Source organism: Nycticebus coucang, chromosome 9, assembly GCF_027406575.1.
Source record: "Nycticebus coucang isolate mNycCou1 chromosome 9, mNycCou1.pri, whole genome shotgun sequence".
In the NCBI taxonomy this organism is placed as follows: Eukaryota; Metazoa; Chordata; class Mammalia; order Primates; family Lorisidae; genus Nycticebus; species Nycticebus coucang.
The window spans coordinates 58,987,179-59,011,938 of record NC_069788.1 but is presented as its reverse complement, the minus strand read 5'-3'; the positions used below and the strand labels follow the sequence as shown (position 1 = coordinate 59,011,938).

The 24,760-nt window shown below is 39.4% G+C and overlaps 1 protein-coding gene across 3 annotated transcripts in view; it reads left to right on the top strand.

The window, feature by feature from the left end:
• E2F3 (E2F transcription factor 3) overlaps positions 1-9,063 on the top strand; it is a 93,314-nt gene extending 84,251 nt beyond the window's left edge. For all 3 annotated transcript variants that reach the window (XM_053601910.1, XM_053601909.1, XM_053601911.1), the window contains exons 5-7: positions 2,513-2,627; positions 3,686-3,821; positions 5,534-9,063. In XM_053601910.1, coding sequence (XP_053457885.1) covers positions 2,513-2,627; positions 3,686-3,821; positions 5,534-5,796 — 514 coding nt within the window. In that variant the 3' untranslated portion in view covers positions 5,797-9,063. The remainder of the gene's footprint in view (positions 1-2,512; positions 2,628-3,685; positions 3,822-5,533) is intronic.
• Positions 9,064-24,760: the final 15,697 nt, after the last annotated feature.

Sequence of the window (24,760 nt, the reverse complement as noted above, 5' to 3'; positions counted from 1 at the left end):
CTGGAACATGTGGCTTATACCATTGTCACCTATGTGGCTTTCTCTGGAGGCTTTGTTCCTGAAAATGAAAGTGTTCTTGCAGGGGGCTGTGAACCCAAGGAGCAAATTCAGGAGAGAGCCACAAAGGAAGTACTTTTAAGTTTGTAAGATTAGAAAATACGTTTGCACAGTTTATTTCAGTTCACCATTCAGTTCCCAAATTGGTACAGCTTGTTCACAAATGTGTTGAAATTTTCCTTCCTGCAGCATGTTGAGTAATTGTAGATGAGTTTTTATTTTAATAAGTTCTTGTCACTTAGCTTTTTGACAGTGGGCTGTAGACTAGGTACCTGCTTATCAGTTACCCCAGTGTTCTCAGAAAAAGTTCACAATTGCCCAGTTTTCTGTAAAGACATCAATTGACTTCTCTGGTGGAGTAAGTGGCACCATGAAACCAGGAATCCTGCAAGAGCCGCCGTTATTGAGCTCAACACTGAACTGGCTCTTGTTCCAGCTGTAGCGACTTGAAGAAGATAGTCTGTGGTAGACACCCCTAAATGTATAGGCAGACTCAGTTGGATACGCCTTCATCTGGGGAGCAATTTCACAGCTTCCTGTAGCCACTGATAAGAAGCTCCCCTTCTAAGGGACATCACGTCTTCTAGGTTCTTGAAGCCCTTTTTCTGTATTAAACTTGTTAGATCACAAACCCTATTTGCTGCATTACCTGCCAAAATGCCTTCATTAATTTCTTATTTGCTGTTTTATCCTAGGAAATTTTTGTGGGTTCATATTTAAAAAAAAAAAAACACACAAAAATTGGCTAAAGACATTGCGCATCAGTTACTTTATTCCATATCCCTTATATAGGAAGGCCATGTGACCTTATTTTTGTTTATTTTATATGAAAGCTTTTATTTTTATTTCAGATTAATATGAGGGTACAGACGATTAGGTTGCAGTGTTTGCGTTTATTGGGTGGAGTCCAAGTTGTCCTGCCCCTCACCCTGGAGGTGTGCCATGCACCGTTACATTGCACCTGTTAGGTGAGAGCACACCAACTCCCTCCCTGTCCCCCACTTGAGTTTAATTGTGTTTTTCTTTTTTGTGGGTACTTGTTCATCTACTGGCTTCATATTAGTAATGAGTACATTGGATATTTGCTTTTCCATTCTTGAGATGCTTTACCAAGTAGAATGTTCTCCAACTCCATCCAATTTATTATAAAAGATGTAAAGTCTTCATCTTTTTTATAGCTGAATAGTATTCCATGGTATGTATATGCCATCGTTTATTTATTAATCCATTCATGTGCAGATGGGCACTTGAGTTGATTCCACATCTTGGCAACTGTGAATTGGGCTGCAATAAACATTGTAGTGCAAATGTCCTTAAGATAAAATGATTTTTTTACCTATTCTCTTTTAGTGCCAAGTGTCAAGTTCACATGAATACTTTTGTCATGTAATATGTACCATATTCTTTCACGATATCCTTTGAGGCTTTGCTGCCTGTACAGTTAAAAGAATTCTCAGTGCTTAGAAATGAATAACTACCAAGTATACTGAAATACCATTCTTTTCTCTTTTACTAAATCAGCATTTCTCAAGTTCATTCAGGTCGCAGAGCACCTGGAAGCTGCGCTCTTCCTTCTGAACATTAAAATATCGATAGAGTTAATATTATCACACAAAGGATAATTTTTCTAACAGAAAAGTAATGACACTCTTACCTGTGGGCAGTACATCATCACTACCAGGCCAGGTGCAGTTAAGAAAACAAGCTGTCTGCTTGAACTTTATTCTGAGTTCTTCCACTAATATATTTGTTACTTGTTTATCTATGTGGTAGCTGCCAACACTTGCTAGAGCAGATAGAAGTAACTGGAGTTTCAAAACAATTATGATTGGTAGAGCTTCCTTTTTTGTTTTTGCAGTTTTTGGCCAGGGCTGGGTTTGAACCCGCCACCTCTGGCATATGGGGCCAGCGCCCCACTCCTTTGAGCCACAGGCGCTACCCGAACTTAAATTTGTTTTGCAAATTGGAATCTGCCATTGTTCAGTTTGAGTGACAGAACACTTCATTGGCGTTTCTGTGCACCATAGGACCCTGGTTTCAAAATTCCTGACCTAAACGGGTTTTGATTTTCAGTTTAACTATACTGTTTATGCATTTATTTTAATATTTTAAATAGCCATAGACTCTTTAGAAATGGGCAATGTAAAGCTAGGCATTTCTTTTATTGTTTAGAATATTGGCCAAAAAAGAAGAGTTATAGAGGACTCAATATATTTGAAGATCCAGAAATGGGACAAATATATATAATACTTTACATTTTTTGAGTGTATCTATTTTGTCATTTTCTTTTTTTTTTTTTTCTTTTTTTTTGGCCGGGGCTGGGTTTGAACCCGCCACCTCCGGCATATGGGACCGGCGCCCTACTCCTTGAGCCACAGGCGCTGCCCTATTTTGTCATTTTCGTAACGGTTACATCTGAAGCAATTCGATGGAAGATTTCCTTGACACTGTTTACGTTAGCCTATGTTACATATCAAGATATTCGAAAAATTAGTGGCCTTAAAGACCAAACTGTTATAGTTGTGAAAGCCCCTCCAGAAACAAGACTTGAAGTGCCTGACTCAATAGAGGTAAGGAGACAGCGTATTTGTTCATCTCCAAAGATTGTTCTGGAATTTCTGAAACTGATAGGTCAAAATCTGTCCCCTCCTAAAGAACTTGATAGTTCTTTCCCTTTTATTTTGTTTAACCCTAAATTTTGAAACATTTGAACGGTTCGATGTTTAGTGAGTGTTCAAAAAGTCCGTTTTTAACCTAGCAGGACATTAAATTCAAACTAGTGTAGGACATCCTGTCCCTCTTCTACTAACTCTTTTTCATAATTTGTTATCTGATGGTTCTGATCAAGTTGAGCCACTTGAGAAAGTTTATATTGATTACCTTGCTGATGGTCCCCATCAGGAATGTTTTGAAGTATCTCCCTAACTTAGAACATTTTAGAATTTTTTATTATTCATAACATGTTTACTTTTAAGAAATAAAATGGGGCTTTGGGTTAATTGATAGACTAGAATATTTTAAGAAAGTGGGGAGCATATTTTTATAATTTTCAAATATACTTTGATAATACAGGCTTTGACTGTAGCTATGAGATAAAGAACTGTACAGTAAGAGGTAAATACATAGGAAATAAGAGAATGAAATTCACAAGCTCCCAGTTTAGAACAAGGACCTTTTAATAATTTGCAGAAAAAGAATATATTTAGAGAGCATGGTTTACTCCACCCAATACTGCCATTTTCACACTGACACCACCCCGCTAAAAGTTCTCTTTCTTTAGGGCAGAACTCAGCAAGTATTTTTGACTTTCTGAGCCACACTGTCTCTGTCCAGACTATTCAACTACTCAACTCTGCCATTGTAATATACAAACAGACAGAGGCAATACACAGTCAATGGGAATGGGCATGACTCTCTCTCAATAAAACTTTATTTACAAAGCCAGCTGGTGGACTGGATTCATCCCTCAGGCTGTGGTTTGCTGACCTCTGCTCTAGAGGATGACAGTTATTGATAGAGTTAGAATAGCAGGAAACAAGGGAAATGACAATGAACATTACTCTTTCTATTTTTAGATGAAAGTTATCATGACTTTTAATTCTAAAAGAACATCTGCTTCTGTTCCTAGAGCCTACAAATACATTTGGCAAGTACCCAAGGACCCATTGAGGTTTACTTGTGTCCAGAAGAGACTGAAACACACAGTCCAATGAAAACAAACAATCAAGACCACAATGGGAATATCCCTAAACCCACTTCCAAAGGTAAAAATTCCACTCTTGTCTTTTGGAAACTATATTAAAAGTGACAGTGACTAGAAGGATCCTGTATTGGAACCATTAGTCTAGGAAAGAAACAAACTTCTGTTGTTAATCAGTGTAATGTTTTTAGAAAGATTTTTTTTTTCTTTTTCTGAGAGTCTCGTTCCTTTACTTTGGGTAGAGTCCCATGGCATCATCATAGCTCACAGCAAGCTCAATCTCTTGGGCTCAAGAGATCCTCTTGCCTCAGCCTCCCGAGTTTTCACCACAGAAATTCAAATTGGAAATGTCTTATTTATATGTATTTTTAGAGTTATCTTTGGTAAGCTGGTTCAAAAAAGACTTGAGTTAAAATCAGTGAATTTTGCCTGTAGCCCTGGCTACATGGGAGGCAGAGGCAGGAGGATTGTTGGAGCCTGAGAGTTTGAGGCCAGCCTTAACACCATAATAAGAACCCCATCTGTTAAAAAAAGTTTTTTAATTGCATAGAATGCAAACATACATAATTTATCTTGAGACTTTTTTGGTCTTTTTTCTTCTTTTCCTCCCTCCCTTATTTTCTTTCTTTTTTTTTTTTTAGACAGAGTCTCAAGCTGTCACCCCAGGTAGAGTGCTATGGTGTCATAGCTCACAGCAACCTCCAACTCATGGGCTCAAGCAATCCTCTTGCCTCAGTTTTTCTATTTTTAGTAGAGACAGGGTCTCGCTCTTGCTCAGGCTGGTCTCGAACCCGTGAGCTCATCCATCCGCCTTGGCCTCCCAGAGTGCTGGGATTACAGGCATGAGCCACCACGCCCGGCCTTAAAAAAAAAAATTTGTTGTTTTTTTTTTTGAGACAGAGCCTCAAGCTGTCACCCTGGGTAGAGTGCCGTGGCATCATGGCTCACAGCAACCTCCAACTCTTGGACTCAAGCCCTTCTCCTGTCTCCGCCTCCCAAGTAGCTGGGACTACAGGCGCCCGCCACAATGCCCAGCTATTTTTTTTGTTGTTGTTGCAGCCGTCATTGTTGTTTGGTGGGCTCAGGCAGAATTCGAACCCGCCAGCTCAGGTGTATGTGGCTGGCGCCTTAGCCGTTTGAGCCATAGACCCCGAGCCATATTATTTTAATTGCAAAAAAAAGTTGATGAGTTTCTACTCAAGAGCCAACTTTTCAGAAATCATGTTGTATTTTGTTTTTTGAGCTTATTAGCCTATTATTGAAGCTGATTGCACTGTTGTTTGTTGGCAGTAAGTATTTTACAAAATAAGTCAGTGGGGGCCGGCGCCTGTGGCTCAGTCGGTAAGGCGCCGGCCCTGTATACTGAGGGTGGCGGGTTCAAACCCGGCCCTGGCCAAACTGCAACCAAAAAATAGCCAGGCATTGTGGCGGGCACCTGTAGTCCCAGCTACTCAGGAGGCTGAGGCAGGAGAATCGCTTAAGCCCAGGAGTTGGAGGTTGCTGTGAGCTGTGTGAGGCCACGGCACTCTACCGAGGGCCATAAAGTGAGACTCTGTCTCTACAAAAAAATAATAATAAGTCAGTGGACAAGGACAAAGAAAGGCCACAAGTCACTCTTCTACTCCTGTTAGCATCAAAGGTGATCTGCCTCATGGTTGCTATTAGCAGAGAATATGAGCTCCTTTATAACAGTAGCATATTCATTCTTCTAGAAAAATTCACTTGTTTTTTTTTTCCCCTAACTTATTTTTTGTTTCCACCAATATTCCTTTTCAGACTCGGCTTCAACCAACTCAGGACATAACGACTGCTCCATTTCTATGGCAAACCTTTCTCCCTTGGCCTCCCCAGCCAACCTTTTACAGCAGACTGAGGACCAAATTCCTTCCAACCTAGAAGGACCGTTTGTGAACTTACTGCCCCCCCTTCTCCAAGAGGACTATCTCCTGAGCCTTGGGGAGGAGGAAGGCATCAGCGATCTCTTTGATGCTTATGATTTGGAGAAGCTCCCGCTGGTGGAAGATTTCATGTGTAGTTGATTATGCTTGTGTGACCTCTCCTTACAAACCAATATTTTTTTATCATGGAACCAGACCATCTGTCATGCAGTGTTGTCCCTTCCTACCTTCTTCCTCCAAGAGAGTATCATGAAGTAAACTACAAACTTCAGAAGAAAGCTGATATTTTACTGAATTTTTTTTTTTTTTTTTTTTAATAAATTGTCTAAACGCACAGTTGCAGGCTCCCTTGGGAAAGCCCTGCTTTGCCCAGGCTCCAAGATCTCCTGGATTGGTCAGCAAGTGAGAAAATGTGCAATCAGGTGTCCCTCACCCAGACTTTTCCTTCCTCCCCCGCCCCCTTCCTCCCGGATTGGCTTGCTGTGCCTGACGGACGGGCTGTAGAATGGGGTGCGGTCACCTGGCCCACTCGCAAACAGCAATCTTCCTTAATAGCATTTCAAGCCGTGCCTTCTCTGCAGAATGCATGTCTTTGGGGTCTGCTACTATGGAATGGAACTGCAGCCAGTGCAAACTTGAAGTCATGCAGAAGTATGAAATGAATTTCTTCAGCTCTTAGGAATATTTAAATTACTGTCATAATTCAGTTTAAGCTATGGACTATGCGTCCACTAGGAGGTCGAGGGAACCTCCGCAGCCTTTCAGATGAAGAACCTGTTTCATATGTGCTCGTTGCAGATACAGAGGACAAGCAGAGTTCTGCCACTCTGAGCTGTTGCGGATTTTCCTGTCTCCATAAACTCCTCCCACTCCCCATCCCCACTGTGTTTGTGAGTCTCCATTTGATTTGTAGCAAATGCCTACTTAGTTCTTTGTGAATTGTTTTTAGATGTTTTATTTTTTTAGCTGCCATTTAAGCATTCCTGTGGCACCCATCACCATTTCAATTTAATTGTTTACTTTGAAGCGGTTTTTGCAAATTCACATTGCTTAAGCAGAGGGAGAGAACCTCTACTGATTAGAGCATCTAAACCTGTGTGCCCTAAGGTCTACCAGCCTCTGCAAGCATCGTCCCATCTTCGTCCTTTCCCAGTAGAGAGAGCTTGGAGCCAGTCAGTCCTCGGGCTCGCCAACTGGGTTGGCCCATCAGAAAAGAGAACCAGGTCGGATGACTACGTAGCAATCCCAAGGAGCAGCAGGCATGGATCCCTATGTCCTTGGGTTGCCTGGGCCCTTGTGACCGGGGAAAGGGCTCTCTTACTCCGCACTCAGGGAGACCACTTCTCAGGATGGGGTCAGATGGAGAGGCCTCCAGGTAGAAAGACACCCCCATTGTGTGAGTGGCATTTCCTTAAGCTGGTAAGAACAATGAGCTCCCACTGTGTCGGGGGCTGGAATAGTTCTGGCCAAAAACCCATTCCCCTTCATCTATGAAGGAATGAGTAAGGGAAGTCAGGATGTAGAAGATGAAGGAAAAGAATGCTGGGGCATCTCCGCTTTACTCTTCAGGAGTGGTGGCCCACGCTGGGGACTTGATGTCAGCTACAAATCCTACAGGTTATGTCCAGAATGGCTTTCCCATTGGCAGGTGGCCCTGGCCATCTCCCACTGGGAATGTGACATCGTAGGACTTTCAGTCCATTCCTTGGATGCTGAGGACTGTGGGAATGAGGGAGTCAGATAAAGGATAAACCTCAGTAGGAACAGTTAAATTGAAATGGCAGTGTGCCTGGCCCAGCGGCACACACTGTAGTAGGCACTCAACTCATACATGTTTAACTGAATTGAAATATCCCTTAGGAAAAAAAAACAAACCACAAGAGCCCCAGCCAGTTTACTCTAGGTAGATGTCCACAATATGCAAAGTGGTGGTGGGGTCGAATCTGATGACACCAGCACTTTAAACTCTCTGTGTGGGTGTGCATGGGTGTATGTGTGGGAAGAAAAACAAAGGTGCAGACTAGCTTCCTTTTTCTTCTTCAGCCTCCATCCCCAGCCTCCTCCCCTCACACACACTGGACTTGGTACAAAATATCAGTGTGGTCCGAGATGAAGCGTTGGGGTGGGGGAGGCAGAGGGAGCTTTGTGTTAAGTGCCTACTGGAAATGCACTGTGGGGTTTTTTCCTGTATGGGAAACCATTTATGCCAAGCTTTTCCCCATTTCCCATATTTATCTCATCTGGTTAGCTGCCTCTGCTTCCAGCTTTGTGTGATTCTCTTTGCCAGCTGCACAAAGCTGATTTTTTCCAAAGTCTAAAGACTGAACTCACCCGGCTAGGTTGTTGTGTGTTTTGTTGACTTTCTCGTTGAACCTTTTCATAATGTAATGCCGTATTTATTATTTAAAAATGAAAGGAATACTAATAAATCTTAAAAGTTCCTTCATGCATAAGATTTTTCCAGTTACTGGGCGTAACTGGTGTACATTAATTAGATGTCCATACTGTATTCTGTTCGCATTAATCATTTTCTTTTTCGCATAGTATCTGGCACACAAAGTGGGTTAGTACTACAGTATTTGTGTTACTTTAAGTACTAAGTATGCAGGTTTCCTGGTACCATTGAGTTGCTGCTATTAAAGCTCACACATGAAATGGCTAAAAGTTACAAGTGTGCGAATTATGACTGCGTGAGCCTTAGAATATAAAATGTATAAAGGGCAACACATGAGCTGTCAAACAGTGTTAGATGTGTGTTTATATGTACAGAGTTGTGCATAGCAATCGTTTTATTTAAGTTGATATGTAGTCTACTCACATTTTCATTATTTAGCAATTTTGTATAAAAATAGCAATTAATTTGTAAACACTGCCAGAATATTTTCTAGCTGGTTTATAATTTTTTAAGAGTGTTATTTTGTTTGTTTTTTGTTGTGGTTCTTGTTTTCATTTTTGTTGTAGATCTGTAAATAAAATTGCAGTATTTAAAGCTTTAGCTTTCAGGAGAAAGAAAATAAGAACTCAGTGTGTGCATGACAACTTGTGTGTATGAGAAGGAGGGATTTGAAGGAAGATGCCTTGCAGAGTAAGTCGGGTGGCAATTGTCAGGGTGTGGGAATTTCTTTTCCTACGGGGGTACCTGATTTTGTAAAAAGAAGTATTTCTCCCCAAATTGGGAGTAGGTAAACAACTAATCAACTTAGCTTTGTGTTGTATGCTAGTTTAAAAAAGAAAACATGTAATATAATGTAAAAAAAAAAAAAAAAAAAAAGCTTTTATGATGGATTTTGTAAATAGATTTGTTACAGGGTGACCTGTTCTCTAGCTGTGATCTTACCACTTCAAATGGGTGTAATTTGAATAAATTTTGTATGGTAAAGGATCAATAAAATGATTTTTTTATGAGTTCAGACTTGTGGTTGGATATTCTTAATATTATCTTATACTGCTATATTAATTGAATTTTTAAAGACATTTAAGGAAAAAGATGGCAGAAAAGCTGAAACATTTATTTAGGACTTTGGGAACATTAAACAAATCTTTGTTGAATGCCTGCGGTAAGTTTCATACTCTGAACTCTGCCGTGTCCCTGGGACGCTGAAGGAAGATTTTTACACTGAGAAAGTGACAAGTTTTACTCCTTGTGAGGTATGAAGCCAATACGTTTTCATTCTTGTCTGGTAATTACCTCCCATGTTCTAGATTCTATATTTCTTATAATACCCCCTCTGAATGTTTGACTGCCATGGCACTTTATTAACTCTGAACTTACCATCCCCAAACCCCTAAGTGCTATATGGTACACACACAAAATCTATGTGGAAGGATATAAAGTAAAACAAAAAGGAAGACCTACCACCACCACCCCCATCCTGTTCTCCCAATCTAACTAAAGGTTCTCATTTTTCTTGTATCATCCTTCTAGTCCATGCATTTTCCAGGTACATATAAACACGTGCATTTAACATGATTTTACTTTATATGCTGATCTGTAGCATTTTTCTACTAAATCCATCTACATTTTTCCGTGTTAGTATTTACAAATCAGGTTTATGTTCTTCAAAGATTGCATAGCATTCCAGTAATTAAAATTTAGTCATTTACTTACCCAGGTAATGTACTGTTTTAGAGATATTTTCATTTTACTCTAAAAATATTTTGTAAGATTTATAGAATACTTTTAAGTTATATCAGGTACTTTTTTTTACAACACACAAAGCAAAATTTACCAGTAGTGACATTTCATACATTCACAGTGTTGTACAACCATCACCTCTATCTAGTTCCAGAACATTTTTGTTATCCCAAAAGGAAACCTTGTACCCGTTAAGCGGTCACTCCTTATTCCCTCCCGGCAGCCTCTGGCAACTGCCAATCTGTTCTCTGTCCCCATGGATTTGGCTATTCTGGATATTTCCTATAAATGGAATCCTATAACATTTGGCCTTTTGTGTCTAACTTCTTTTGCTTAGATGTATCAGTAGTTCATTCCTTCTTACATCTGAATAACACTCCCTTGTAAGGATATACACATGTTGTAAGGATATACCATGTTGTGTGTATCCATCCATCAGCTGATGAACATGTGAGTTGTTTCTATTTTTAGGAATGCTGGGTAGTAATTTTAAGTGCTTTATATGAGTGTACTGTTGTTTTTTTTTTTCAAAGCAGACATCACTATTTCAAACATTATCTCCCCTTCTAGAATGAAAGCTCAGTGAAGAAAGGTACATGACTTTGCATTGCTCACTAGTGTACCCCCAATTCCTGGAATAGTGCCTGGCAAACAATAAGCACCTAATAACTACTTGAGCGAAATATTCCTATTTTGCAGATGAGTAATCTGAGATTCAAAAATTTTTATTTTCAAGTGCTCCAAAGCAGCACACACTAACATAGTGAGCTCAAAGGATTTTTGCCACATGTTGTCCTCATCTTCCACATCTTAACTTTAAAAAAAAAAAAAAAAAAACCATTTTTGCAGCCTGTAGTTCAGTGAGTAGGGTGCCAGCCACATACACCGAGGCTGGTGGGTTCCAGCCTGGGGGAGGCCTGCTAAACAACAATGACAAGTGTAACAAAAAATAGCCGGGCATTGTGGTGGGCGCCTGAATTTCCAGCTACTTGGGAGGCTGAGGCAAGAGAATCACTTAAGCCCAAGAGTTTGAGGTTGCTGTGAGCTGGGACGCCATGGCACTCTACCGAGGGCAGCATGATGATACTCTATCTCAAAAAAAAAAAAAAATTTTTTTTGCATTTCATCTTCTTTAGTTTTATATAGAGTCCTGTCACCCAGACTTTGGAAGCCCAATTTCTGATATTTAACATAGCCCCTGTCCTCCGCAGGGGTCTACATATGTGGTCAGCAGGCAGTCAATCCTATGGTCAAGCCAGTGATAAAACTGAACAAGACAGTATAAAGATACTCCTTCATTCAGGGGAGAAGAAGCTAGCAGATAAAACAGGAATTGCCCATCTATGAAAGCAGTTGAAAAATATAGACAAGATGAATTTGAATCAATCATGTAATGTCTTTTAAAAGGTGAAGGTAAGACTATATTGTATATAAATTTTTTTTTTATAAATTTTTTTTAAGAAAGTCTCACTGTTGCTCTGTGTAGAGTGTAGTGGTGTCATCATAGCTCACTATAATCTCAGGCTCATATCAAACAATCCTCCTGCCTCAGCCTCCCAAATAGCTACAGGCACCTACTACAACACCTGGCTCATTTTTCTATTTTTAGTGAGACGGTCTTACTCTTGCTCAGGCTGGTCTTGAACTCCTGAGTTCACGCAATCCACCCACCTCAGCCTCCCAGGGTGTTAGGACTACAGGCGTGAGCCACTGTGCCTGGCCTATATAAATATTTTTTTAATTCAGAACCTTAACCAAATACTGTTTTGGAAATGGGTCTCAGTAATATTAACAGCTGGAAAATAAGACTGTTACAGAAAAGTAAATTGTATTAAATGATTCATTGTCAATTAAGGGAAACATTTATTTACTTGTTCAGTCATCCTTTAAATGAATATAAAGTGATTACTATTTGCCAGGCTCTGTTTGGGTGCTGGAGTCCAAATTTAAAAAGACTTGGTTCCTGTCAGCAAGAGAAAGTTGACAGTCTAGTTGGGGCAGATACAAGTTTTAGCTAGGAGAAGCAAAATGGAGGGCCAGATCTCAAGCTATTTTTCTTTCAGAAGCCATTTTTGGAAGAATTGGAAGGACAGATGGTTGGGACTGAAACAAAAATGGAGGGTAGGTATAGCCTTGCCACTGGAAAGCTTTCCAAAACAGCAGAGATCCTGATCTAGGGTGCTTGGGGGTGCAATTCCTAGTCCCAGGCTGGCATCTGAATTCAGGAGGGCTTTAGAGAGGACTGCCCTGTAGACGGAACTCGGGGAATCAATAGATTCATTTTCTACCATCTGGGGAACCCCAATCTACAGCTAAACCCCAACTCTGATACAAAGGAAAATGACAAGATTAAACTGTAGGTCACACATCAGGATGCTGGGGAGAATATGACTACCTAGAATTGACCAGCCCGGAGTCAATCAGAAGCTCAAGAAGTAGCATTTGCCGCAGGAAGTTACAGAGTTCCACTGAAACAAACAGCAAGGCTTCATCATGCCCTTAAGTCTGGGCCTCAAAGATTGAAAGATAAACAGAAGAATTTATCAATATATATTCTGAATTTTTAAAAACACCAGGGAACCCAAAAGGAACAAAACCCCACATTATCAGGAACTTGCCTGAGAGCACCATTGGAAACCCAGCAGCACTTCTGGTAGGGTGATCCAGGGCTTGGGCATGTATCCTGTCACAGAATAGACAGAGTTAGCAACCAGCTGAAGGACAAGCTCTATCTTCTCTTCCCTCTGTGAGCTACAGTGGCTGAAGTCACACAAATCAGGAATACAGAAGCACGGGAACTGAAAGTTAAGGAACTGGGATAAACCATCTAACCAACAATACCATGTCAACTGGTAGAATCAGATACTGTAAAATCATAGTTTCTGAGTTGAAATGTCACTTCACGTCTGACAAGGAGCTGATAATTCAGTGATCAGCTGGGGTTTTTCGTCAGTAACAGTCTCCATGCTCCTCCTTCTGTATCTGTAAGGTCTCTTACTTCCCTACTTAAATATGCACACCAGAAACCTGCCTCTGTCTAGGGTTAGCCCTGGAACCATCACCCGGCTGCCATGATTAATTAATCATGTTGAATTAACAAGAGTTTCTGGAATATCCCTTTTATATTCTCTACCTACCATCTACTCTTCCATGCCATGGTTCATAAGTGCACAGGAATCATCATACTCTTAGCCTATGAGCAAAACGACAAATTGGGAGACAAATGTTTAGAAAGCGTAAGTTTGGAGGACTCATCAGTGCTTCTTTTGTCGTTAGCATTTGATAAAAACGGATTTGCTCTTTTTAAATGGTGGAAGAATCAAATTGACAGCAGCTTCTAAATAGGGTGTTTCACTTCCTCCATGAAAGACCCCTCTTCCTTTATAGACCACTTTTCAGCTTTAGGAGTCTTTAAGACAGATTTTCTGCATAATCAAAGTCAGGGCACTTGCCTCAGCTGCCTAAATTACCTTATGCCTGAATAGTCCTTAGCATTGCCGAGGGCTTTCTAGTTTGCTAAGTATTTTCATATGCCTGTCTCTTCATTTAAAGCCATTTGTAACTGATGGTAACAGCTGCAGAAGTAACTAATCAATCTGAAAAATGACAGAGCAGTATGTGGGCAGTGCTGTAAATGGAAGAAGAAAAGCATTTTGCTCTGAACCATACTCTGGAGACCCTAGGAGCAAAAAAAGAACGTGGCAGGTCCACAGGAGACACCTGAAATAATGATGTCAGTGAACAGAAATTAAACTATGCCAACAAAGAGAGCAAGTTCACGTGGGTGGGAATGGGAAGCGTGTGTGTGTGTGTGTTCAGGAATGGGAGGAGACAGAAGGAGACTCAAGATATTTAAAAAGAGCCACAAACTAAATTCTGTCCATGGCAAGAAACCAAAGAATCAACGTTCCTTTAGTCAAAGAGGAACTACTGTACCATGGACTGAGAGTGTAGGTATCTGTTAAGGGAAGAGAGTGGGTGCTAAAGGAGAGGGCAAGCGAAGGGGTGTAATGAAGAAAAGGAAACGTAGAAAGTTTAGAAACAAGTCTCATGCCTGGTCCTAGGAAAGAGATGAGCCAATCAATAACGGGGGACAAAACTTAGCTCCAAGTACAGAAAAAAAGGATGGGACTTCTGCTGCTGGCAATATGGAAGATTAGATAAGTAGGAAACCCTCCTGTTGTAAAACATCTAGATTCAACAGAAAACACAATTTTGTTGGTAAGATTATGAGAATTTCCCAAAGGACCAGAAGAACAAAAGACATTAGCTGAAAAGAAAGGTTGAGAAGCATGCCCATAGGAAAGGCAAGGACACTTGCCAATTTTATTGCCAATATTGTTACCAGAATTGAGAGACAAAGCCTTGGGACAACAGAGAAGACTGAAGCACTAAACCTAAGACTTCCAATTAAGCAGAGAAATTGGAAGAAGGTTCTAATGCTCTCAGATCATAGTCATCTTCTTATCAGCAAAAGCAAACACAGATCCTCTCTGGACAAATCATCCTTAAGGTAGTACCAAAGACCAGATCTACCAAATATGAGCTCATGATCCAAGATCATCACACAGGTAAGGAAGCAAAGCATCATTAATAGCAGAAGTAGGAACCTCAAAGCATTCAAATAATGGCATTATCAGATATAGAATATAAAATGAATATGGGGCGGCGCCTGTGGCTCAAGGAGTAGGGCGCCGGTCCCATATGCCAGAGGTGGCGGGTTCAAACCCAGCCCCGGCCAAAAAAAAAAAAAAAAAACACACACACACAAAAAAAAAAAGAATATAAAATGAATATGTGTGAAATGCTTAAAGAAATAACAGACGGCATCACAAAAAGGACCACGCACCAAGAGATAATCATAACCTGCCAGATAGATTGGAAAAAGACTTTTTTAAGTGTTAGAAATTAAAAATACCATTGTTGAAGAAAAGAAAAAACAACAAGCAAATCAGATTAGATATAGTGAAAGAAATAGTAAACTAGAACATAAATCTGAGAAAATTATCCAGAATGGAGCACAGAGAGAAAAGATCATGGAAAATATAAAGAAATATTTAAGATATTTCAAGGCTTAGATATTTTTTTCCCCTAAAGAGCCAGATAATAAGTATTTTAGGCATTGTAGGCCACAAGATCTGTCAAAACTACTCGATCCTGCCTCTGTACCATGGAAGGAATCATAAATTTTACGTAAATAAATGAGTATGTCTGTGTTTCAATAAAACATTATTCATGAATGCTAAAAACTTATTTGCGTGTAATTTTCACTTGTCATAAACTAATATTCTTTTGATTCAGTTTGATCATTTAAAAAATATAAAATTCATATTTATCTCCTGGGTTATACCAAAACAAGTAGTAGGCAGTTTCTAGCCTGCTGTGGTTTGAATATTTGTCCCCTCCATAGCTCATGTTGTAATTTAATCCTCACTGTGGCAGTATTGACAGGTGGGGCATGTAAGAGGTAACTCGGTCAATAGGGGTCTGCCTTCATGAACAGGTTAATCCATTCATGGATTTGTGGATTGGTGGGTTATCATGGGAGTGGGACTGGTGGCTTAATAAGAAGGGGGAGACCTGAGTTAACACACCCATCACCATGTGAATCCTTGTGCCACCTTGGGACCCTGCAGAGAGTCCTTATAAGGAAGAAGGGCCTTGCCAAATGTGCCTCCTTGACCTTAACCTTGGACTTCCCAGGCTTCAGAACTGTAAGAAATGAATTCCTTTTCTTTGTAAATTACTTGGTTTCAAATATTCTGTAATAAGCCACAGAAAACAGACTAAGACAGAAAACTGGTACTGAGAAGTGGGGTGTTGCTCATAACAAATACCTGAAAATGTGGAACAAGCTTTGGAACTGGGTAATGAGCAGAGGTTGAAATAATTTGGAGGAGCAGAATAGAAAAAGTCTATGTTCTGGCATAAAAGACAAGAAGACGAAAGAAAGTTTGGAACTCCTTAGAGATTTATTAAGTGGTCCTCGCTGTAATGCTGGTGGAAATGGGAATAGTAAAGGTCATTCTCACAAGGTTTCAGATAGACTTGAAGAAAAAGGTATTAGAAACTGTAGTACAGGCTATCCTCATTATAAACTGGCAAAGAACTGGGCACCACTGTGTTCATACCATAGGGCTTCATGGAGTGCAGAATTTAAGAGCAATGAATTAGTCTATCAGGCAGAAGAACTATCTAAGAGGCAAAGCATTAAAGCTGTTTACATAGCTACTCATTTTTTCTTTTTTGAGATAGAGTCTCACTATGTCACCCTTGGTAGAGCACCGTGGCGTCACAGCTCACAGCAACCTCAAACTCTTGGGCTTAAGTGATTCTCTTGCCTCAGTCTCCCAAGTAGCTGGGACTACAGGTGCCAGCTACTTCACTTATCATAAACTAATAACCACAAAGCCTGTTTTTTTTTTTTTTTTATTGTGGTTGTCGTTGTTTAGCAGGCCCAGGTTGGGTTTGAACCCTCCTGCCTTAGCCAGTGCCCTAACCAGTGAGCTACACATGCCAAGCCCACATGGCTACTCTTAATCACTTACATTAGGCTGTGAGAGAAAAAAATGACTTAAAGACAGAATTCATAGGCTTGGTGCCCGTAGCACAGTGGTTACCGTGCTAGCCACATACACCAAAGCTAGTGGTTTTGAAACCATCCCAGGCCAGCTAAATAACAATGACAACTGCAACAAAAAATAGCCAGGCGTTGTGGTGGGCACCTGTATTCCCAGCTACTTGGGAGTCTGAAGCAAGAGAATTGCATAAGACAAAGAGCTTGAGGTTGCTGTGAGCTGTGACACCACAGCACTCTACCGAGGACAACATAGTGAGAGACTCTGTCTCAAAAAAAAAATACGGAATTCATAATTAAAAAGGAAGAAAAGCAAAAACAATTGGAAAACTCTCAGTTGAGCCATGAAAGAGTTAAAAAGCATGTTTGGGAGAGGAAACTAAGGGTGTACCCCAGCGACCTTTTGCTAAGGAGATTAGTTCAGAGAGAAGAGCTCCTCATAGTTAGAAAAAACAGCTTCTCAAGAGAATAGAAGAGACTCGGGGCCTGTGGCTCAAGCGGCTAAGACACCAACCACATACATCTGAGCTGGTGGGTTCAAATTCAGCCCAGGCCTGCCAAACAACAATGATGACTGCAAAATAGCGGGGTGCCTGTAGTCCCAGCTACTTGGGAAGCAGAGGCAGGAGAATCGCTTCAGCTCAGGAGTTGGGGGTTGCTGTGAGCTGTAATGCCACGGCAATCTACCCAGGGCGACAGCCTGAGGCTCTGTCTCAAAAAAAAAAAAAAAAAGAGAGAGAGAATAGAAGAAAGACCTCAAAGGCATTTGAGAAACCTTCAAGGTCACCCCTCCCACCACAGACCCAGTGGCCTAGGAGGGCAGAATGGATTAGGGGGACAGATATCTGCACTCCCATGTTCATTGTAGCATTATTCACAATAGCCCAGATGTGGAAACAACCTAAATGTCCATCAGTGAATGAATGAATGGATTTTAAAACTATGATATATACCTACAATGAAAAGTTATTCAGCCTTTAAAAAAAGGGAAATCCTTCTTCTCTATTATATGTGACAACATAGATGAACAACCTTGAGCACATTATACTAAGTGAAATAATGAGTCAGTTACAGAAGGACAAATACTGCATGATTTGATTGATATGAGTTTTATTAAACAGTCAACACATAAAAGTAGAGAGTAGAGTAGTGATTGTCAGAGACTAGAGGAGGGAGAAATGCGGAGTTGTTAGTCAAGTGGTCTAAAGTTTCAGTTATACAAGATAATTAAGTTCTTGAGATCTACTGTACAGGATTGTGTCTATAGTTTACCGCATGATGTTATACACTTATACATTTGTTAACAGGGTAGACCTCATGTTAAGTGCTCTTACCACAATAAGAACTTGGGGTGGGGCGCTGGCCCCATATGCTAGAGGTGGCGGGTTCAAACCCAGCCCTGGCCAAAACTGCAAAAAAAAAAAGTAAAGGGATGCAGAAAAATACACAATTGAACACTAATCAAAGAAAGCTGAGTAGCTATATTAATTTCAGACAAAGCATACCACAGAGCAAGTAAAACTATAAAGGATAGGGAGGTGCATTTTATAATGAGAAGGTGGTGAATTCTCCAAAGAGACATAAGAGACAATTCCTAAGTTGCATGCATCTAACAACATAGTGTCAAAATGCAAGAGGCAAAAATTTATAGAACTGTAAGGAGAAATAAACAAATCTACTATTCTGTTTAGGGATTTTAACACCCCTCTATTAGTAATTAACAGATTAATTAAGCAGAAAATCAGTAAAGGCATAGTTGAACTGAATCAATGAACTGGATCTAATTGACATTTATAGAATACTTTATCCAACAGCAGAATATACATTCTTCTCAAAGTCACATGGACCATTCACCAAAATAGAACACTTCTTGAACCCCAGAAGCTATCTTAACAAATGTGAATAGGCTGGTGCAGTTGCTCATGCCTATAATTCTAGCACTCTGGGAGGCCACGACAGGTGAATAGCCTGAGCCAGAGCAAGACCTTGTCTCTAAAAAAAATACCCAGGCTTTGGGCAGGGGCCTATAGTTCCAACTACTTTGGAGGCTGAGGCAAGAGGATCACTTGAGCCCAAAAGTTTGAGGTTGCCGTGAGCTATGATGCTATGGCATTCTACTTAGGGTGACAAAGTAAGACTCTGTCTCAAAAAAATGTGATAGGAGTCACACAGAGTATTCTCTTGGACCACAATGGAAACAATGACAGAAAGATACCTGGAAAACTCTCAAACATTTAGAGGTTAAATAACATTCTTCGAGACAACATATGGATCAAATAAATCTTAACATTTTGAATTAAAATGAAATATATCAACATTTGCGGGACGTAGTGAAGGCAGTGCTTAGGGCAACTGTATGCATATATCATAATAGAAGAAAGATCTAAAATAAATTGTACAAGCTTCCACCTTAAGAAACTAGAAAAAGAAGAGCAAATTAAATACAAAGTAAGCGAAAGAAAAGAATTAATGAAAATCAGAGCAGAAATCAATGAAATTGGAAATAGGAATTCAACATAGAAAATCAATAAAACCAAAAGCTGGTTTATTGGAAAAAAACAAAAAAGTTGGCAAACCTTTAGCCAGGTTAACTAAGAAAATAAGAGAAAAATTGCCAACAGAAATGAAAGAGTGGCTATTGATGCAGATCTCATGGACATTAAAAAGATAATAAAGGAATATTATTACCAACTCTATGACTACAAATCTGATAACCTAGACGAAATGAACTAATTCCTTGATGACACAATTAATAAAAACTCACAAAAAGGAAAAATCTGAATAGGCCTAGATATATTACAGATATTGAAATATCAGTTAGTAGTCTTCTGAAACAGAAAGGCTCAGGCACAAATGAGTTCACTAGTAAATTCTAGCAAACATGGCCAGGTGCAGTGGCTAATGTCTGTAATCCTAGCATTCTGGGAGGCTAAGGCAGGTGGATCACCGGAGCTCAGGAGTTCTGGATCAGCCTGAACAAAGAGAGACCCTGTTTCTACTAAAAACAGAAAAACTAGCCGGGCATTGTGGTGAGTGCCTGTAGTCCCAGCTACTCAGGAGACTGAGACAAGAGGATCTCTTGAGCCAAAGAGTTTGAAGTCTCTGTGAGATATGATACCATAGCACTCAAACCCAGGCAACTGAGTGAGACTCTGTTCAAAATAAATAAACAAACAAATAAATAAGCGAAAATTCTAGTAAACATTTACAGGAGAAATTATACAATTGCCTATAATCTCTTTCAGAAAATAAACCAGAAGGAACACTTTGTAACTTATTCTATGAAGCCACCATTACCCTAATAATAAAACAAGAAAAATACATTACAAGAATATAGACACATAAAAATAAAATAAGAAAAAAAGAGACAAGAATATAGATGCTAAAATACTCATAAAATATTAGCAAATTAAATGCAACAATCTATAAAAGGAATTATACACCATATGATTGAGTAGGATTTATTCCAGTTATGCAGTGGTGCTTCAACATTTGAAAATTAACTAGTATAATTTATCATATCAACAGACTAAAGAAGAAAAATCACATGATTTTATCAGTAGATTCATAAAGAACATTTCACAAAATCTAATACCAATTCATGATACAAACTCTCAGCAAACTAGAATTAAAGGGGGAACTTCCTCAACTTGATAAAGAACATCTACAAAAACTTGATAGTTAACATCATACTTAATGGTAAGACACTTGACACTTTTACCCTAAAATTAAGAATAAGACAAGGACATTTCCTCTTACCCATTCTAAGCAATATTATACTAGAAGTCTGAACTAGTGCAATAAGACAAGAAAAGTAAATAAATGTATACTTATTGAGAAAGAAGAATAAAATTGTTTGCAGATGACATGAATGTTTGAGCAGAAAATCCCAAAGAATCAACAATAACAACAACAAAACCATTCCTAGAATTAATGTGATTACAGCAATGTTGCAGGATATAAGGTTAACATATTAAACAACATTAATTGCATTCCTATACACCAGAAATAAATGATTTCAATTTTAAGTTTAAAATACCACACTATTTATATTAGCTCCAAAAAAAAAAAAAGAAAAAATACTTAGATATAAACCTAACAAATTATGTGTAAGTTCTCCATGAGGAAAACTACAAACCTCTGAAGAAATCCAGTATCTACAAAAATGAAGAGATATTCCACATTCATGGATTGAAAGATCCAATATTTTCAAGATGTCAGTTCTCCCCAACTTGATATATAGATTCAATTCAGTCCCAATCAGAACTCCAGTAAATTTTTTTTCTGGATATTGACATATTCTTCCTAAAATTTATATGGAGAGGCAAAAGACCCAGAATAGCCAACATGAATATTGAAGGAGAAGAAAAAGTGTGACAATTGACACTACCCAACTTGAAGACATACTATAATGCAACAGTAATAAAAACAGTATGGCAGGGCGCTGGCCCCATATGGCGGAGGTGGCGGGTTCAAACCCAGCCCCAGGGAAAACCGCAAAAAAAAAAAAACAGTATGGCATTAGCAAAAAAACAGATTAAATACACCCGTGGAACAGACTAGAGAGTCCAGAAATAGACCCACATAAATATAATTAACTGAGCCTTGATAAAGGAGTAAACACAATTTAGTGAAGAAAGGATAGTCTTTTCAACAAATGGTCCAAAATGACTAGATACCCACATGCCAAAAAAAAAAAACTAGACACAGTCCTCACATCTTTCACAAAAGTCAACTCAAAATGGATCATAGACCTTGGAAAATCTATAAAACATCTAGAAGCTAACATAGAAGAAAATACTGTATAAAACCTTGGGTTTGGTGATACAACACCAAAATGAAGATCCGTGAAGAAAAAACTCATTAAGTTGGACACAGTTTGATACATTAGTATTGGTGTCTTGTTGTTAAGTGGTAAGTGCCCAGGTGCTCATTTTACTCTTTCACTGCTCAGCATCACAATTTACATTAATATTAAATACATATATTTGTTTGTAAATGAAATGAATACATAGTTTAAAATAATTTTTAAAGGTTGGATGCTCGATTGCCAGAAGGATAAAGGAAAGCAGTTCATTGTTGGAGGGCCAAATGTGATGTTTCATTACCCAGTGTGTGGCTAGTCTAATTACGGAAAAGAGCTAAGTCAGTTACAGAAGAACACAGCATAGATTGAGTTAATCCCTTTGTATTGCTGTGGGCTGCAATAAATGCTTCTGATAAAGAGAGATAAAAATAGAGAATTGAGTTGAATTAAGAGAATTCAAAGCCTTCAAGTTCTTTCTTTTAAAGCCAAGAATTAAATCAGAAACAGAAAACTAAGAAGAGAAGCAAGGAGACAGAAAAATTTAGAGTTTTATTGCATCAGGACTATGGAGAGCTTTGCTTAGCCCTTCTTTGAAGGGCAGCTAGGCGTAGTGGTGTCAGAACTGCCCTTGATAAAAACTGCTTTTCCTCCAGGCCCCTGGACCAGCTGTGTTCAGGTAGCTTCTCTTCCAAAGCCCCAAGTGTGACAGTTGGCTCCTGGAGAGATGCCAGCAGGGAGGGGCTGGGAAGAGCAGGAGTTGCTAGGGAGCAAGCAAGGCTGCCAATGCCGTGCTGTCCATCCTGTCCCTTTCTTAGTAATTTAATGAAAATACTAGGAAAAGAAAAAAGAAAAACTTTCAAGTTAGGTCTTCCTAAGCCATTCTTGACTCTGTCTCACCTTCAAAATGTCATGGCCCACTTTGCATCTTCTTTGCTTTCCCTCTCCCTTCTTCTCACAGGGTGGTGCACCTGCCCCCCCCCACGCACACCTTTCCCTCCCCCTCTGCCCAAGTCTCCTTCCGCCCCCCTGTGTTGACATTTGGCATCTTAGACCTTACTGTTCCAGTTCTGGCTTTCACTGCATGTCATTAATGGAAGAGCAGAGAAAATAATATTCTTTTAAAATGTTTTCTGGAAATACTGAGCTCAGTTTAAGATCTTCCTGAGACATCTGTTCTTTCTCCCCCCCTTTATTGTACTTTGGGGGAAAATGTCATGTAATCAATATATACTTTTCACCCTTTAAGTGTTTGGCTTCTTTAATAAAATGACAAAAGTGTTCATTTCATGGTGAAATTTTCCATTTTTTCCTCTCATATTTCTTCAGGTGACCATTTGGCATATCTGAAATAGATAGTACTAACCTTTTATTGAAATTTTATATCACTTATGGAAACTTCTGCTTTAGGACTACTTTTTTTTTTTTTTTTTTTTGGTGGTTTTTGGCCGGGGCTGGGTTTGAACACCCGCCACCTCCGGCATATGGGACCGGCGCCCTACTCCATGAGCCACAGGCGCCGCCCAGGACTACTATTTTTTTTAACCAGGGCACAGAGGTGATATGATGGTAGAAATACAAATGGAGATTATCCTCTGGCCTCTTTTTATTTTGGCACATACTAAGTAAAGCTGCCGCACTCAACCACTGCTTGCAAGGCACCAAACGAAGACAACTCTGAGCATCGTAGTGGAGTTCTTTTTCCTTCATTTGCCAAAAAGATAGTGGCCACAATGTAATCTCCCATACTTCATTATATAATTGTATAAAGGTATAATTAAGGAGACTTTCTAGGTTGTTCAGAAAAATTCTAAGGCCAGCCATGTTTATTGAACAGATCCAAATATCATCACAAATCTCATTCTTCTCTTGGTTCTGCTTTTGCTCTCAGCTCCTCTCTCTTATGTTTGCTTGACTTTTAAGTTCTACCACTACTGGAGAAAGAGCCACCTTGAGAAGTTAACATTTTTGAAGAGCTGAGGAAAAGAGCACATGTTTTAAACTGGTAAAGGAAGAACAATTTAAGCTGATAAAAAAAAAATTCTCGAGGTTTATCAACATTGCATCATTAAACTCTTGATTTCATTGTGCTTTGAATAGTAGATATATACTGAATTTCTTTTAAAACTGTAAACAGGAATTCTGGAATGAAAGGAATGTGGGAATCAGATTATTTTGATGACTTAAAAAATATCAACTGTTCATTTCAGAATCATTAAAAATGAAGGATATTGTTCTTCCCTCTATGAAAAGCAGATCAGGAATTTTGACAAGTGCTTTCTTCGCTTTATTAATTCATAATCTTCCCATAAAGGGCTTTTAAATAAAATAAACTTGAAAACAAATTAGTGAGACACTTAAGAAATGAAAAATGAGTTGTTTTAAAGGTAATACATGGATAGAAATGAGATTAGTGTACAAAATGCATCCGTAGGGTGCATTTTATTTTATTTTTTGACAGAGAGTCTCACTCTGTTGCTCCTGGCTAGAGTGTCACGGTGGTATAGCTCATAGCAACCTCAAACTCTTGGGCTTGATTAATCTTCTTACCTCAGCCTCCAGAGTAGCTGGGACTACAGGTGTGTGCCACCACATCCAGCTGATTTTTTCTGTTTTTAGTAGAGAGGGGTGTCTCACTCTTGCTCAGGCTAGTCTGGAACTTCTGGGCTCAAGCAATCCACCCACCTAAGCCACCCAGAGTGCTAGCATTACAGGTGTGAGCCACTGTGCCCAGATGCAAACATTGTTTAAATGTAGCAGGCAATAAAAAGTTTGGTTCAACAAGCCCTTATTGAGCATCGGTGATAGTTAATTTTATGTCACCTTGGCTGTGCCATGGATGCCTAGATACATGGTTAAACATTATTCTGGATGTTTTGTTGAGGGTTTTTTTGTTTTTGTTTTGTTTTGTTTTTTATTAAGTCATAGCTGTGTACATTAATGCGATCATGGGGCACCATACACTGGTTTTATATACCATTTGACATATTTTCATCACACTGGTTAACATAGCCTTCTTGGCATTTTCTTAGTTATTGTGTTAAGACATTTATATTCTACATTTACTAAGTTTCACATGTACCCTTGTAAGATGCACCATAGGTGTAATCCCACCAATCACCCGGTGAGGGTGTTTTGGATGAGATTAACATTTAAATCAGTGGATTTTGAGTAAAGCAGATTGTCTTTCCTGATGTAAATAGGTCTCATACAATCAGATGAAAGTCCAAGAAGAACAAAAGACTGACCAGCACACTGCCTTTGAACTTGAACAATACTATTACTACTTCCCCAGATCTGCAGCCTGCCAGCCCATCCTTGAAGACTTGGACTTGCCATTCACACAAACTAATTCCTTACATAAATCTCACACATCCTCTTGGTTCTGTTCTCTGGAGAACTCTGACTAATACAACATCTATGTGGTAGAAACTTCCTCAGTTTCTGCCCTTGCTCCACTATCAAACCACAGGGTCATGGATGAGTCCCCCATTATCACATGACCGTAATTTCCTAGACTCAGGGGATTGAACACTGTCCCTTGCCCAGAAATTGGAATTGCGGTTAAGAGAAACTAGTGTCTATCTTG